The sequence below is a fragment of the Aotus nancymaae genome, unplaced genomic scaffold (genome assembly GCF_030222135.1).
Source record: "Aotus nancymaae isolate 86718 unplaced genomic scaffold, 86718_ANA_hifiasm-v0.15.2.pri h1tg000131l, whole genome shotgun sequence".
NCBI lineage: Eukaryota > Metazoa > Chordata > Mammalia > Primates > Aotidae > Aotus > Aotus nancymaae.
The window spans coordinates 883,934-901,829 of NW_026988546.1; the positions used below are offsets into that span (position 1 = coordinate 883,934).

At 46.5% G+C, this 17,896-nt stretch overlaps 1 protein-coding gene across 2 annotated transcripts; it reads left to right on the top strand.

Annotated features, from left to right (window-relative positions):
* The first annotated feature begins 13,223 nt into the window (after positions 1-13,223).
* On the top strand, positions 13,224-17,461 carry ITPRIPL1 (ITPRIP like 1). Of its 2 annotated transcripts, XM_012436806.2 has the most exons (3): positions 13,224-13,472; positions 13,653-13,755; positions 14,548-17,461. In XM_012436806.2, exons 2-3 carry the CDS (start codon positions 13,746-13,748, stop codon positions 16,203-16,205), a joined length of 1,668 nt encoding a protein of 555 aa, XP_012292229.1. In that variant the 5' UTR covers positions 13,224-13,472; positions 13,653-13,745; the 3' UTR covers positions 16,206-17,461. The 2 variants fall into 2 exon arrangements, with proteins under 2 accessions (XP_012292229.1, XP_012292230.1); XM_012436807.2 differs by lacking the exon at positions 13,653-13,755.
* The last annotated feature ends 435 nt before the right edge of the window (positions 17,462-17,896 follow it).

Consider the following 17,896-nt stretch of genomic DNA (forward strand, 5'->3'; position numbering starts at 1 on the left):
GTCTTGTGTCTTCTGCCAGCATCCATGAAACAGCAACAGTAACTATCTTTTAAGTAGGGTAAAGTTCCAGACTTTTGACAGTTTGGATGGACAGGATTTAATGTTGTCATGACTGTGGGGCAGCAAGCCTTGCAGCCACAGCCAAAAGGCAACATAATTGTGGGTGCTAAGTCACTAGGTCTCTAAAATTTAGACAAATGGCATCAGCAATGAGGATATAGAGCTTCCAGTGGACCAAAAGCACTGGAATGTGCAAAACCTTGTTTATTGAAACAGAGCTGCTCTCTCCCTTTGTGCAACTGATTCTTTGGACCCCCTCACCAACCGCAGCTATGTTAAGAAAAAAGCTGAGTATGTTGGAGAACTTCATGGAAGGGGCTTTGTTACAGGAACCCAAGTCACCATCCTCCCCAGTCCTGTGGCAGGAAGTGGTGCTAGGTGCAGCTGGAGTGGTTTTAGAGCAGCCTGAAATAAAAGACACCACTCAGTTCCTCAGGGCCAGAATCAGAGGAGGCTGTGACCAGGAAAATTCCAGATACTGGATGAGCCTGAGGACAAAGCCTAGGCAGGCAGACACAGCCAGCAACTAAAGGGCATCACAAAATGTGATGCTGCAACACAAAGGGGTCGCCACCTCGGTAGAAAAAGGAACCAGAGCCCCTCAAGAGTGAATGGATGGACACACAGATCCTCCACCCCCTCCTCATCCACATGGAGAGATCACTCCCTCTACAACTCAGGGCCCCAAATTTTATATGGTTTCTGCAGAAGCAAGTCCTCATTCACCTAGTTTTAGTACCTGGAGAGCTGGTCTCTGGGCACCTGGATAAGATGACAACCTGGTAGGCACCAGAAGAAACTGCCCTTCACTTGGTGCCTGCTACTTGCCCTTCCTACTCCCACATAGTTCCTTTGTCTTTTCTCCATCCTACATGCCTTTCCTCAATGTAGAACTAAAATATATACTGTTATTAGTTACAGGGTTATTGACTGAATAAAGTTTTGGTTTCTAAACTGGTTCATAAAATGCAGTTGCATTGAACATTTGATTTGTCTTTATTTATTATTATTAAGACCATGTCTCACTCTGTCATCCAAGTTGGAATGCAGTGATGGGATCATTGCAACCTCCAGCTCCAACTCCTGGACTCAGGTGAGCCTCTTGACTCATCCTCCTGCCTCAGCCTCCCGAGTGGCTAGGACCACAGGCACTCGCCACCATATCCAGCTAATTTCTTTAATTTTTATTTTTGTAGAGATGTTGGGCAGAGGGGTCTGGCTAGTTGTCCAAGCTGGTCTTGAACTCCTGGGCTCAAACTATCCTCTGGCTCAGCCTCTCAAAGTGCTGGGATTGCAGGTGTGAGCCACCCTTCTTACTTGTCTTCCTTTAGAAAACACTGAATTGTCCAAGATCAAGGTGCTGGATTAAAAAAGGAAAAAAAAAAATCTGGGTCTCCAGTACTTTATCTATAAATGGGGGTGATGTTGAAAAGACTAAATTAGTTAATACACATAAAACACCTACAATGGTGACTACTGTTGTTGCTATTCATTGAGGTGTGATATATGATGTAGTTTCCCCATCCAAGAACACCCCCAGTTGGACAATATCCCATTGGAAAGCCAAGGAGATAGGAAGCAATATCAATGCAGCAAAGAAATAGGGAAAGAAAGCAAACAGCAGTGTGCCTACCACCCTAGGACCTATGAAACTCCTGGGAGCCCTTCCCAGTTGCTCCTCTCTCTCATCTCCCTGCATCAGGGGCAACCACTTTAACTTTCATGTTAGTCATTCTCATGCTTTATAGTTTTGCTGTCTGTGTATGAAATCTGAACGATAGACCAGCCTGGTGAACATGGTGAAACTTAAGCGCTACAAAAAAAAAAAAAAATTAGCTAGGCGTGGAGGCACAACCTGTAATCCTAGCTACTTGGGAGGCTGAGGCACAAGAATCACTTAAATCCGGAGTCAGATTACAGTAAGCTGAGATGGCACTACTACAGTCCAGCCTGAGAGACAGAGTAAGATCCTGTCTCAAAAAAAGAAAAAAATCTGAACAATATATTGCTCAGTTTTGAAAAAGTTAGTAGCAAGCACAAACCCAGCAAAAAAAGGGGCTGTGTGGCCCCATTTGATGGAGGCCCAAGAGAGGAGATGACACAGAGTTCTGCATTGGAAGCTGGCCTCAGCATCCTTGAGAGCCTATGGGGGTCACCCCAGCTGTGAGAGGGCTAAGCCACACAGCAGTTCCTGGAAGCACAAAAGTCAAGGCAGTTTGGCTTTGGCAGCATGGCAGTATAGACCAGGACAATTTTTTAGGAAGGAGCACATCAAAGATTTTTATTTCTGTTTTTGTTTGAGACCCACTTTGGCTCTTGTCACCCAGGCTGGAGTGCAGTGGTGTGACCTCAGCTCACTGAAACCTCTGCCTCCCAGGTTTAAACAATTCTGCCTCAGCCCCCCCCGAGTAGCTGGGATTACAGGCACCTGCCTCCGTGCCGGGCTAATTTTTGTATTTTTAGTAGAGACAGGGTTTTGCCATGTTGGCCAGGCTGATCTCAAACTCCTGTCAGGTGATCCACCGGCCTCAGCCTCCCAAAGTGCTGGGATTACAAACGTGAGCCACTGCACCTGGCTGGATATTTGTTTTTAAACTTTGCATAGCCCAAATTGTCTTTATTCTGCTCTCATATGTGTTTGATACTTTGGCTGAGTATAAAATTCTGGACTGGATACCATTTTCCTTCAAAAATTTTAAGGCATTCTCTTTAATCTTTTTATTTTTTATTCATTTATTTTTTTTGTGAGACGGAGTTTTGCTCGTTGCCAAGGCTGGAGTACGTGGTGTGATCTCGGCTCACTGTAACCTCTGCCTCCTGGGTTCAAGTGATTCTCCTGCCTCAGTCTCCCAAGTAGCTGGGATTACAGGCATGCGCCCCCACACCTGGCTAATTTTGAATTTTTAGTAGAGACAGGGTTTCACCATGTTGGCCAGGCTGGTCTTGAACTCCTGGCCTCAGGTGATCCTCCCATCTCAGCCTCCCAAAGTGCTGGGATTACAAGCATTTCACTTTCATCTTATTCTAGTACAATATTAAAAAATCTCGGTCAGTGGGGCACAGTGGCTCTTGCATGTAATCCCAACATTTTGGGAGGCTGAGGCCAGCAAATCACTTGAGCTCAGGAGTTGAAGACCAGCCTGGCCAAGATGGTGAAACCCCATCTCTACTAAACATGCAAAAATTAGCTGGGCATGGTGGTATGCACCTGTAATCCCAGCAGGTTGCAGTGAGCCAAGATCATACCACTGCACTCCAGCATGGGTAACAAAGGTGAGACCCTGTCTCAAACAAAAAAAAAGAGAGCGAGCACGTGCACGCGAAAGAAATCTAACACCATTCTTCCTGATTCTGTGTATGTATCTGTGTTTTTTTTGTCTCCAAAAACTTATGGAATCCTGTTTGACCTGAGTGCTCTAACATTTCATAATGAAGTGACTAAGTGTGAGTTTACTCTCATCCATGGGCTGGGCACTTAGTTTCACTCTGGAAACATCATTGTATCAGGTCCAAATGCATCATTCACAGTTATAAAGCGTTCAAATAAATATTTGTTGGGACTGAGCATGGTGGCCCACTCCTGTAATCCTAGCACTTTGGAAGGCTGACGCAGGAGAATCGCTTTAGTCTAGGAGTTTGAGACCAGCCTGGGCAATATGGCAAAACCCTGTCTCTACCAAAAATACAAAAATTAGCTGCATGGTGGCAAGCACCTTTAATAGCTAGCTGGGAGGCTGAGGTGGGAGGATACCTTGAGCCTGGGAGGTGGCAGTTACAGTGAGCTGAGTTCACGCCACTGCACTCCAGCATGGGTGACAGACTCAGACTCCTTTTCAAATAAATAAATATTTGTTGAATGTAATTAACAAATGATTGGGACAGACAGTAAACAGAATCTACTCATATCTTTCAAATCCCTATTTAATCAAGAGCCTATGTTTTATCCTCCCAACAATACAAATGCTACATGTGAGACAAGAAAAACAATAAGGAAATGTATGAGACGTAAATAATACACATTGATATGCTGTTCAGATTTTTTTCCTTTTCGTGGAGAACAAGGTCTCACTATGTTGCCCCGGCATGTCTCAAACTCCTTAGCTCAAGCTATTCTCCCACTTCTGCCTCCCTAAGCATTGGAATTATAGGCATGAGCCACCATGCCCAGTGCTATTCAGATTTTTTTTTTTTTTTTTTTTTTTTTGGAGACGAAATCTTGCTCCGTCAACCAGGCTGGAGTGCAGTGGCATGATCTCGGCTCACTGCAACCTACGCCTCCTGGATTCAAGCGATTGATTCTCCTGCCTCAGGCTCCCCAGTAGCTGGGATTACAGGTGCCCACCACCACACCTGGCTAATTTTTGTATTTTTAGTAGAGACAGGGTTTCAACATGTTGGCCAGGCTGGCCTTGAACTCCTGAGCTCAGGAGATCTTCCCCGCTCCTCCTCGCCCCACCTTGGCCTCCCAAAATGCTGGGATTACAGGCATGAGCCACTGTGCCCAGCCCAGATTTATTAAGCAATAGTGGTGCATTTCATGCACAGGTAGCAGCTAATCTAGTACTAATTCTCCTCCACAAGTCATTGGGAAAAAGGTGGCAATTTTCTACTTTTCCTTTATGTTCAGGAGTATCAGCAATATGTAACTCAATGTCTACACAGGTCTTCGTTACACAGCACGAGTCACAAAATGTTTGTCACCAAAGCAGGATAAGTTTTTAAGCTTTTAATAGCAAGAAACTGGTTTGAAGAAAATCTTGCAATTATAAAGTGATTTTTTTGAAGTGTGTTGTTGAGAGAAGTGACGTCATGTAGTTATTTATTGTATCAGTTATTTTGCCTGGTTACCCTGATCTCCCATCTCTAACCTCAAACTAAACATTTTATTTGAGATCTGTTTATTTGCTTCTCTGATTCTTGGCCATATATCTAATTTCTACATCCTCTTGGTCAGGATTTCGTGTGCATCTTAAGCTTGCTTCCCGTAAGTTATCCCCAACTGCAGGTACAGTCCCTATCCCATGGCAAACTCTCTTATTTCTCATAGCTGGATCATCCTGTGTCACTCACTATTCCATAACATTTAGCAGTTGCACACCAGGAATTAAGCTAGGTCTAATTTTGGTCTTTGCCCTTAAGGCGTCTAGGCTGCAGTGTGATGCTGTAAGGATCCAGCGAACACTGGAGCCCGGGAGCGGGGTGACTAATCCGTGAGCCAGGTGCTCTACCTATACAGTACAGGGCCATTTAATCTTCACTCCAACTTAGAAGAGAAGGACTTTTATCATCATGTTTGCCAGATGAGGAAGCTGAGGCTCAGGAAGGTTTGAAACTTTGCCGGACCGAGTTGGCAGGAGGCCAGACGGGGCTGTAAGCCCAGCTCCCGGAGCTCCCCAATCAAGCTGCGTCCACGCGGTTAGGATGCATCGCGTGGGCGTTGGGGATAGGGAGAGCAAAGGAGAGCTTTTTCCCGTCCGCTCGGGGAACAGCGCTCAGGGGCAAAGGGCGGTGGGTCCCGGGACGAGGCGAGGGCCGGGCCCGGGGAGGGGCCAGAGCCAAGCGAAGCTCCCTGTCTCCCGCCTCGTCTTTCCTCTGGTGGGCCCGCGGGGCTTCCACTGCCCTAGGATTGTAGCTGGGACTCGTTTCCAGATCCTGCCGAAGGCAGGTCTTCTTCTGGGGGCGGGTTGCTCAGAGGAAGGACCTGCAGCAAACGCTGCCCCGTTCAAAACCGCGTCTCCTTTTTCATTCTGAAATGAAATTCGTAGTTGGAGAAAACAGGGCCTCGCCTGCACGATTTACCAGCAAGACAAGCGCTCGCTGCAATCCCTTGAGGAGAAAAGGAAAGGACTAATTTATAACGCAGTCACGAGAGCCTCGACGCGCCTCGGGCAGCGCCGGCCGCATGGTCGCATCCTGGGGAGCGCCAGCCGAACGCCAGGGGGAACAACGCACGGCGGACGCTGCAGTGAGTGGGGCCGCTCCGCTGCCGCGCGCACAAGGTTCACTCCTCCAGCAGGGTCGCGCGTCTCAGCCTTGCGCCCCGCCTTTGCCACCCCAAACTCTCCGGGGGCGAACAACGCCTCCAGGGGACGGCTCCGCGGCTGCTCCGGGAGGCGGCGGAAAAGGCGCGTCCGCAGCTCGGGGGACAGAGGCGGGGTCAGGGCCGAAGAGAGGCGGCTCCTGGGGCCCAGAAAGCTGGTGGGGAGGAGGACCCCTCCCCGTGCCACCTCCACTCCCTGCTTTCCTTACCGTGAAGACGCTGCCCCAGCGCAAAGCGTCTCTAGCCGTCCTAGGCGCACCTGTTTCTGTAGAAAACGTGTTTTGTGTTTCAAACATTTGTTTGTGTGAAAAGAATCCTTACTTACTGCCAGACACCAGCAATCAGTCCCTCCACCATCAGAAGATCACTGTAAACATTTAGGGATCCACCCTTTGAAACTTTTCCGAGGCATGTGATGCACACATACACACCTAATGGGAGTAAAGCATAGCATGGTCTTTGTAACCTGCTTTTTTTTCCCCACTTAATAGGTTATGGACTATTTTTCATGTTAACAAATGTAGATTCACATAACCTACTTTTACATATACAGCATATTTGTATATTTTTGTACTTGTATAATGATGAAAATATGTGTGAGATTTACACAGTAATTTAATTTTGGTAAAGACAACAAATTCATGGGTGTGCCACAGGAATCTTTTACAAAAAGTTTATGGTTTATGAATCATTTAAAAAATACCTTCATGGACCCATGGCTCAGATTATACCAATGATCATAATTATTTTTCCATCCATAGTGTACAATTCACTCTAGCAGTGGGAATCTTCTCTTTGTGGCCTCTTCGCATCTTTTCCCAACATGAGGCAAGGAGATAGCTCCCCTTCTTTCTAACATCAGCAGCATGTTCCAGGCTTACCTTACTTCTTGGGTGTCCTGACAGCTTGAGTTGACACCCTCCAACAAGCTCTGATTTACTTTAGAAGAGAACAGCACAGTGGGCCCAAATCTGCTTTTTGGTTTTTGTTTTTCTGAGACAGTCTAACTTTGTCACCCAGGCTGGAGTGCAGTGGCGCAATCTCAGCTCACTGCAACTTCCACCTCCCAAGCTCAAGCAATTCTCCTGCCTCAACCTCTGAGTAGTTGGGATTACAGGTGCAGGCCACCCCACCTAATGTTTGTTTGTTTTTTTAGTAGAGATGGGGTTTCACCATGTTGGCCAGGCTGGTCACGAACCCAAATCTGGTTTTAAGAGTGAAGATCTGGGCTGGGTGAAGCAGCTCATGTCTTTAATCCCAACACTTTGGGAGGCTGAGGTGGGAGGATAGCTTGAGTCCAGGAGTTGGAGACCAGCCTAGGCAACATGGAGAGACCTCATCTCTAAAAAAAAGTGTGTGGATCTGAATGTCTTTGTGTATAGCGGAAACAGAATTGTCCTGGAGTATGCATTCACAGACTAGTGCTTGTTGGAGACAAGCTTTGTAACCTTTGGTAGTAACTGTACTGTATCTTCTCTTCCCCTGGAGACCTCTCTTCCTCTTCTCCTCCTTACTCTGTGCCCTGGGGCTCCCTGCTGATCTAGTTGGTTTTGGCCAGTAGGAGGCAAACACAGCACTCTTCCTAAGCGGTACAGAGGATTGACTGCATTCTCTCCACTGAAGACCCTTTCCATGTAGCCACCCCCTTGGAATTCTGGTAACAAGCTTTCCTCCCATTTATACTCAAGCAGAGGTTGGCTCCCAATTGGTATTGACTCCAGGAACATCCATTCATCCCTTGTAGTTGTCCCTAAACCCTGAAACTCTTTTGTCCTTAATTAAACTCTCTTCAATTATCCAGGTTGAGTATGCCATCAAATTCTGCCAGGGATACTAACTGATACCCCAGGATTAAAGATGATTTCTTAAAACTGATTTTTTATGACTTTCTATATTTCCTAAACTTTTCACAATGATGATGTTTTTCATTTATGAATTTTAAAAATGTCATTAAGAAACATTATGAAAGTCCTCTTGCTAAGAGTCATCTGAGCAACTAGTGTTCCAAGGGGCACATTTTAGGAATGTGGCACAAATCACATCCAGAAGGAGCTCCTTCTCAAACTTGCAACACTTATCTCTGGGTAGTGGGGTGTCAGGGTAGCTTCTTTTTTCTATTACTCCTATATAGTATGCATTTTTACAATGAATGTAAATCATATTTACCAAAACAACCTTTTTTTTTTTTTTTTTGAGAAGGAATCTCACTCTGTTGCTCAGGCTGGAGTGCAGTGGTATGATCTTGGTTCATTGTAGCCTCTGTCTCCTGGGGCTCAGGTGATCCTCCCACCTCAGCCCCTCAGCCTCCACAGGTAGCTGGGCCTATAGGTGTGCATCACCACAACTGACTTTTTGGTTTTTTTCTTGTAGTTTTTGTAGAGATGGGGTTTTGCTATGTATTTTAGCCTGGGCTTACCAGGCTAGTCTTGAACTCCTGGTCTCAAGTGATCAGCCCACCTCAGCTTCCCAAGGTATTAGAACCATCAGCCTCTTCACTCTCACTCCTCTCTCTCTCTTTTTTTTTTTTTTTTTTTTTAGCTAGGGCTCAGTCTGCTCAGGCTGGAGTAAGTGGTGCAATCATGACTCACTGTAACTGTGAACTCCTGGTCTCAAGTAAAGCTCCTGCCTCGGTCTCCTGAGTAGCTGGGACTACGGCCTTGTACCACTGTGTCTGGCTAATTTCTTTTTCTTTTTATTTTTTCTACAGACATGGTCTTGCTATGCTTCCCAGGCTGGTCTCCAACTCCTGGTCTCAATCCTTCTTCCCACCTCAGTGTCCCAAAGTGCTGAGATTACAAGTATGAGCCACCACATCCAACCATAAAAATATACAATTTTACAAATAGATCTCTGAGGGAAATGTGCACTTTTTGATGCTTAAAAGCAAAGGTCAGCTAATTTCTTCTGTAAATGGCCAAAGAGTAAATGTTTTAGTGTTTGCAGGCCAAGAGGCAGACTCAAGATACTATGTAGGTACTTACATAACAAGGGAAAACAAATTTCTACAACATTCTTATTGGCAAAATTCAAAGTATAATAATACATTAGGTACAATTTAGTACTTTTTTTTTTTAAGATGGGGTCTTGCTCTGTCACCCAGGCTGGAGTTCAGTGGCGCAATCTCTGCTCACTGCAACCTCCACCTTCCAGGTTCAAGGTATTCTCCTGACTCAGACTCCTAAGTAGCTGGGATTATAGGTGTGGGCCACCATGCCTGGCTAATTTTTTTTTTTTTTTTTGTATTTTTAGTAGAGACGGGATTTCACCATGTTGGCCAGACTGGTCTTGAACTCCTGACCCCAGGTGATCCATCTGCCTCGGCCTCCCAAAGTGCTGGGATTACAGGTATTATGAGCTATTGCACCTGGCCAGTACAATTTTTATATGGGTCTACTAATGAGACAATAGAATTCTTTTTTGGTAAATAGCATGTCACTTACTTGGGGTTTAATGTTAGTGTTTCCTATCCAAACTGATTGCCAAGTTTCATCTGTTAATAAGCTGATCTGTAATGAGATTTTACAGATTTTACAGATTTCTTTGAAAATGTCTTTTCATGTAGGTGGGCACTGTGAAATACTAACAATCCACAAGCATATGATTTCAATTGAGCTTGGAAGGCATTTATATAATTAGAATCTTCTCTTGATATTTGCCTTTTAATATGTCATTACATTGCAGATTAATCAGTTCTAAATGAAGGTTAGAGAGAAGCTCTTCATTTGCAAAGTTAAATGAAGTTTGAAATATGGAACTGTTCTTTTTATTCGCACTAATGTCTGACAAACTGCTGGAACTGTAGTTTGATAGTTTGAGCTCAAAAAATATATCTGCTGCAAATTTCTGTAGAAATAGAGATCTTGCTTTTGTTTTATCTTTTGTCAGCACAGGAAGTATATTAATCAGCTCACTATCACTTGTGAGTCAGACAAAGTTGGTTGTTGAAATGACTTCATCACAGTATAAGTGTTAACATATAAGCACCGTTTTGCTTCATAATTTTAGACTGAATTCATTAAGAAACAGCATCAAGCAGCCAATTTCATTTCTGAACAGACCATGAATTACCATGGTCTAACCCAACAACCACTTTTTTTTGAGACGGAGCCTTGCTCTGTCCTCCAGGCTGGAGTGCAGTGGTGCGATCTTGGCTCACTGCAACCTCTGCCTCCCGGGTTCAAGTGATTCTCCTGCCTCAGCCTCTGGAGTAGCTGGGATCACAGGCGTGCACCACCACGCCCAGCAATTTTTTTTTTTTTTTTCAGTAGAGACAGGATTTCACCATGTTGGCCAGGCTGGTCTCGAATTCTTGACCTCAGGTAATCCGCCCAGTAGGCTGAGGCAGGAGAATCACTGTAACCTGGGGTGTGAAGGCTGCAGTGAGCTGAGATGGTGCCACTGCAACCAGCCTGGGCGACAGAGCAAAATTCTGTCTCAAAAAACCCATCTTTCAGCAGAGAGATTTTAGTGAGTTAGTATCCAGGGGTCATCACTTCTTTTTCTCTTTGAGTAGCTGACACAGGACAGGAAGACTAAGGGCTCTTTCTCCTATCTGATGATCCCTTTCAGGCTTCCCAGAGTGCTGGGATTACAGGCATTAGCCACTGTGCCTGGCCAACAACCACTTTTAAAAAAAATCCTTAACCACGAACACACATTTTTAAGCACATGCTTTTACAAATGCTGGTGAGAATGCAGAGAAAAGGGAACTGTTGGGTAAGCTAATACAGCTGCTATGGAGAATAAAGGGAGGTTCCTCAGAAAACTACAAGTAGAACTACTCACATGATCTAGAAATCCCATTACTTAAAATATATCCAAAGGAAAGGAAATCATTATATCAAAGAGAAACCTGCACCCTCATGTTTATGGCTGCACTATTCAGAATATCCGATATGGAATTGACCTATGTGTCCAACAATAGATCAATGAATAAGGAAAACATGGTATATGTATACAATGAAATGCTATTCAGCCATAAAAAAGAATGAAATCCTGTCATTCACAGCAACTTAGATGGAACTGGAGGATATTAAGTGAAATAAGCCAGGCACAGAAAGATAAACACCACACATTCTCAGTCACATGTGGAACCTAGAAAAAGCTAATCTCATAGAAGTAAAAGGTAGAACAGAGGATGCTAGAGGCTGGGAAGGGGAGGAAAAGGTAGAGATAAGGAGGAATTTTTTAAAGGATTCAAGATTATAGCCAGATGGGAGAACTAAGTACTAGGGTTTCACACTGTAGGGTGACTATAGTTAACAATAATAGGCCAGGCATGGTGGCTCACATCTGTAATCCCAGCACTTTGGGAGGCCGAGGCAGGCAGATTGCCTGAGCTCAGAAGTTCAAGACCAGCGTGGGCAACATGGTGAAGACCCCTCTTTACTAAAATACAAAAAATTAGCCAGGCATGGTAGTGTGTGTCTGTAATCCCAGCTATTTGGGAGGCCAAGGCAGGAAAATCACTTGAACCTGGGAGGTGGAGGTTGCAGTGAGCCGAGATCGCGCCATTGCACTCCAGCCTAGGTGACAGAGCAAACTCCATCACACACACACACAATAATGATAGTAATAATATATAGTTTCAAATAGCTAGAGGGAGGATTGAACCTTCTCAACACAAAGAAATGATAAATGTCTGAGATAATGGATATGCTAATTACCCTGATCTGAAATAATTATACATCATATGTATGAAACATGACTGTGCACCCTATGAATATGTAGTTATTATTTGTCAATTAAAACAATACAACTTAAAAACACATGGTCTTAAACATTTTTGTTTTTGCACACTGAAGCATATATTTTGCATCTCGACAACATAAGTGAAAAGGTAACAGAGACTTTCATTATTACTGCTCCAAATGCATGAATGCTCAATAACCTGTGATCTATTTTTCATAATTCAAGTTTATAAAAAGTAACTTTGGAACTTCAGTTATTGTCAGCCACCAGACAGTTTTTCCTGCTCCACAATTAAATAAGGCAGTATTCTTGGAAGTAATGTACAAGTTGTTTGGGAGCTCCCTACACCTTGCCACTGGATAAGAGGACCTGAAATCCAGCTGGGTGTGGTGGCTTATGCCTGTAATCCCAGCACTTTGGGAGGCTGAGGCAGGCAGATCACCTGAGGTCAGGAGTTCGAGACCAGCTTGGCCAACATGGTGAAAACCCCCGTCTCTACTAAAAATACAAAAATTAGCCAGTCATGGTGGCATATATCTGTAGTCCCAGCTACTCAGTAGGCTGAGGCATGAGAATCACTGGGAACCTGGGGTGGGGAGGCTACAGTGAGCTGAGATGGCACCACTGCATCCAGCCTGGGCGACAGAGCAAAATTGCCTCAAAACACCCGTCTTTCAGCAGAGAGATTTTAGTGAGTTAGTATCAACGGGTCATCACTTCTTTTTCTCCTTGAGTAGCTGACACAGGACAGGAAGACTAAGGGCTCTTTCTGATATCTGAAGCTCCCTTTCAGGAAACCCATTCTGTTGGTGTTTCTTAAGATTTGATAAAGTTTGTCCAGCCTCCACACTGTATAAGTTCTCCTTGATACACCCATGTATCAGCAGAGCTGCCCTGTAGGTAGGATTATTACTCCCACGTGGCCAGTGAGTAGCAAGCAAGGCCCCAAGTAAGGTCTTTGGGTGCTGTCTCTTTCATGATAGTCACTTTGATAGGAGAAAGGGGTTGGGGAAAGACGCCTGAATCTGGGCGTGGGCTGGGAGGGAAGCACATTTAGGGTGCTGAAACCACATCTTATTTTCTGTGTCGTTTTGCTCAGGGCCAGCCCGAAGTGAGACTGGCTTTTCTCTTGATCAATTCCTAGTTTTGCTACCACCATCCTTATATCCAAATCCTAGTAAGTCTATTTTCCACTGAACTGAGCTGAGTGCAGCTGACTGCACACACGGCAGTGCACCATTTGCCACCCCAGGGAGGCCGAGCAGCGGCGTGTGTGTGGCCATGGCCCCTCCACCACCCTCCCAGCAAATTCACGCGGGCCTCGGTGCGGACAGAGAGCGGGTGTGTGGAGGCCGCTGCCCCTGCACACTTGGCCACCGGGGTTTGGGCGGGGAGGAGCTCGTACCGGCTGGGCGGGGAGGAGGAGGAGCCGGGACGGCGGGAGCGGCTGCTGCGCGCAGCCACCCTCGGAGCGGAGTGCTGGGGGTCCTAGGGGCCCACCACGCTCAGACAGACGTTCAGATGCTCGGACAGACATGGTCTATACCCCAGGAAAGGGGAGTGGGTCCACTCCCGCAGACAGCCCCAGCGATGAACCGGTCGCTCCCACTCCGCCGGGAAAAAGGCAGTGGCGGTCAGGCCGCGCTGTTTCTTTAAGACCGTGTTCCTACTAACACTGACGGTGAGTAACCTGGTCCTGGGTTTCAGGAGAGATCCCGAGGTAGGATAGGCCCTTAGCCTCCTATGGATAGGCGAGTGAGAGTAAAAATCTCTGGGCGTGGAATTTGGGGAAGTTATGAATGGGGGAGGGGCGGGATCCGATTTGAGCCAAAGCCCCCAGGTACCTTGTACATTTTAACAGGGCTCCTGGAGAGGGCGGGGAGAGTAAGCAAGGCCAAGTTCCAAAGGGAGGAGAGTCCCAGCTGGCTTCAGCGTCCACAAGGCACAGTCCTTCATGAATCTTGGTAAGCGTGGTAGCTTGTGAATTAGGGTGAATGGCAGAAGCCAGGGCTTCAGGGATGGTGGGCGAGGTAGTGGAATTGACCACTGCCGGCTGTCAGGTAGGCCTTGGGCACCCGGTTCTACAGACAGTTTTCTGGAGTAAGAAGTGGAGCTAGCCAGCCCACACACGGGGTATCCAGCAGCCCCTTAGGATTCTCAGATGGCACCGTAGCAAGCAGCTGGCAGCACTGTGCCTCCCTGGCGCTCACTGGGTAGGAGGGGAGAGGCTGGGTGATGAGGCTCACTTCATTTTGGGTGAGCAGAATGAAGACTGTGAAGTCACAAGGAAGTGGAATGCTACAGCTGGCTGCTGGGGCAGAGGAAAGGTGTCACCCAGGCAGGCTCAGGGCTTTCTGGCTGTGAAAGGGAGCCTCTGGGATCAGCAGGGCATGTCTGGTGCCTATGGTAGACTGATTAGTTGGGTGAGGCCACCCTACCACAAGGGTCCCCCTCCCCATCCTACACAGGAATGAAAACAGTCCCATGTCCACTTTATGGAAGCCTAAATACCACCCATACCATGTGGAAGGAAAGCAGGAGAGAGACTGAGTGGCACATCCTGCCACCCTCCTTTCTCCCAAACCTCTTCCCAGGCTGACCACCCTTGCTATGTCCAAGCCCAGCTTTGTGGGCTTTCTGTTCCTCCTGAGTAGCTGATGTTCAGGATTTGGGGTACCAGGACTCTGACAAATATGTGCTGGAGAGCAGATGAGTCTGGAAGATGACCACTGACTCCTACCCTCCTACTTCTCCAGATGCAGCAGCCTCCATGGCTGTGATAAGCCTGCTGTTCTTGGCAGTGATGTATGTTGTTCAGAACCCCCTGATGGTCAGTGACCGGATGGACCTGGACACACTAGCCAGGAGTCGACAGCTGGAGAAGCGAATGAGTGAGGAGATGCGTCTGCTAGAGATGGAATTTGAAGAGAGAAAGCGAGTGGCTGAGCAGAAGCAGAAGGCAGAGAACTTCTGGAGAGGAGACACATCCAGTGACCAGTTAGTGCTGGGGAAGAAAGACATGAGGTGGCCGTTCCAGGCCGATGGCCAGGAGGGGCCTCTGGGCTGGATTCTGGGAAACCTGTGGAACACTGGCCTCTTTTGCCTTTTTCTCATCTTTGAGCTCCTGCGACAGAACATGCAGCATGAGCCAGGCTTTGATTCCAGCAGTGAGGAGGAGGAGGAGGAAGTCCATGTTGTGCCTGTCACCTCTTACAACTGGCTTACTGACTTCCCCTCCCAGGAGGTCCTGGACTCCTTTTACAAACACTATGTCCAAAATGCCATCCATGACCTGCCCTCCACCTGTGAGTTCGTAGAGAGTTTTGTGGACGATCTCATTGAGGCCTGTCGGGTGCTCAGCCGCCAAGAGGCTCACCCACAGTTGGAAGACTGCTTGGGCATCGGGGCTGCCTTTGAGAAATGGGGAACCCTCCATGAGACCCAGAAATTTAATATCCTGGTGCCCATTGTCCCACCACAGGGCACCATGTTTGTCCTGGAGATGAGGGATCCAGCCCTGGGCCGCCGCTGTGGCTGTGTGCTGGTGGAGTCAGAATGCATGTGCAAGCATGAGAAACTCCTAGGAGATGTGCTGTGCCTGGTACACCACCACAGGGACCCCTCAGCGGTCTTGGGCAAGTGCAGTAGCTCCATCAATGCAGCTCTCTGCACTGGCTCCCACCTAGATGTGTGCAAGACTGTGCAGTGGTTCCGGAACATGATGAGCAATGCCTGGGCCCTTGTGGCCCACAAGTATGACTTTAAACTCAGTCTCCCACCATCTACCACCTCCTGCAAGCTCAGGCTGCACTATCGCTCAGGCCGCTTTCTTTCAATCCACTTGGTCCTGGGGGTGCAACGAGAAGACACCTTGGTCTACTTGGTGAGTCATGCTCCTGATCAGGAGCAGCTCACCAGTGTGGACTGGCCTGAGTCCTTTGAGGCCTGTGAGCACTTGTTCCTGAAGCTGGTGGGGTGCTTTGCCCCTGAGAACACCTGTTACCTCAAGTGCCTCCAGATCATTTTAAGTCTCCGGCAGCATCAGAGCTTACCCCACGGAGCATCCCGCCCCATCCTCACTTCTTACCACTTTAAAACAGCCCTCATGCACCTCTTGGTACAGCTGCCCCTCACGGACTGGGCACACAACATGCTCTCTCAGCGGCTCCAGGACATTCTCTGGTTCTTGGGCCGTGGCCTCCAGCAAAGGTCCCTCCATCATTTCCTCATTGGTAACACTTTGCTGCCCCTGACCATCCCGATCCCTAAGACATTTAGGAATGCTGAGCCTGTCAATCTCTTCCAGCACCTGGTGCTCAACCCCAAGGCACATTCACAGGCAGTGGAAGAGTTCCAAAACCTTCTGACCCAGGTGAAAACTCTGCCTCATGCCCCACTGGCTGCAGCACCTTGATGTAAAGACCATTTATAAAAAACAGATGAAGGTATTTCTAATTCCTTGGACTACAAAAGCATTTATTTTTCAGATGTATCAGTGATATATGTAGTGGGGGCTGTGATAGCTAAGACACTTTAAGGAGTGTGTGAGGTGGTCATGAGGATGAGCCTAATGACCCTGCAGGGCCTAATCAAGGGTGGGTCATCTGAGGTTTTCTTCTGCTTAACTTTGATCATGACGCAAAGAAGGTCCAGGGAAATCAATGTTACGGGAGGATCTTGCTGCTAAGGAGTTGAGATCCAGAGGGGGACTGTGAAGCTGTGTTTTTTTAATCAACACTGGAATCGAGAGAACCAGAGAATACCTCCATTCCAGCTTATTCCTTTTTGTGATTAACTCCCAATATGTTCCTTGTGAATTGGTTTCCTTGTTGAACTGTTAGTTTAATTCCTATCCAAGCTGGTGGCACTCCATTTTATCCTAAATACTGTGATGGGCAACTTCTCATATTTTAGGATCTAATTTTTCAAAACTTCACTAGTTTGAAGATATATCCAAGGCCGGGCATGGTGGCTCATGCCTGTAATCCCAGCACTTTGGAGGGCCAAGGTGGGTTGATTGCTTGAGCTCAGGAGTTTGAGACCACCTTGGGCAACATGGTGAAACTCATCTCTGCTAAAATATAAAAAATTAGCTGGGCATGGTGGTGTGTGCCTGTAGTCCCATCTACTCAGGAGGCTGAGGCACAAGAATCACCGGGAGGTGGAGGTTGCAGTGAGATGAGATCACGCCACTGCACTTCAGTTTGGGCTACAGAGTGAGACTCCATCTCAAAAAAAAAAAAAAAAAAAAGAAAGAGAAAAAAGAAAATATAACCAAGATATTTACATTCCATTTTCTTAATTTAATCCTATTTTTATATGACAATAGAGATGTTTTTATGCATGTGAAAAAGCTACCTAATTTATTAGCATTGATTCACAAATATTAAGTCAATAGTAACCTGTCTCATAATTGAGATAATGTATTTACTATAATCAATGAAATAGCTAACATCTGATGACCTTTTTAGTGCCTGGAAGCAACATGATAAAGGCCTTCACAAGGACAATCTTTCTGGGGGCTCTGAGATGAACAATTACTTTGTTTCTTGGGGGAGCCACTTGTTAAATGTAAAGGTTTAGCTGCCATGTTTAGCTGTGCTTTTTCTCAGTCTGGTCATGCCTCCTTTGTATTTTATTTTTTCAAAAATGACAAAGGTATTACTTGAACTGTGTTTGTGGTTTTGAAAGAGGGGTCATCACAATCCAGGTTCATAGTCAGGTTTGTATAGGAAAGGATTGGGAAGCAGTCCACCTCTAAAATCGTGATTCTAGAGATATGATTGGTGTATTTTTCCCTTGTTTCAAAACCATGGGATGCTGAGGAGGAGTGTTAAGAAATGCAACTATGGTTACGGGTATGGTTGTTTTGGAAATGCCAATGCCATTCTATCTGCACTGCCAAGAAGATCTGCTGGGGAAAGTAACCTGTCCCCACCGAATTTGACCTCAGTGGGGACCAGATGCTGGCTGTTATGGGCTTCAGTCATAGAATACATACCTTCCCCTCCAGCAAAAAATAAGTTCAAAAATGTCCCAGAGCCAGGTACAGTGGCTCACACCTGTAATCTCAGCACTTTGGGAGGCTTAGGTGGGCAGATCACC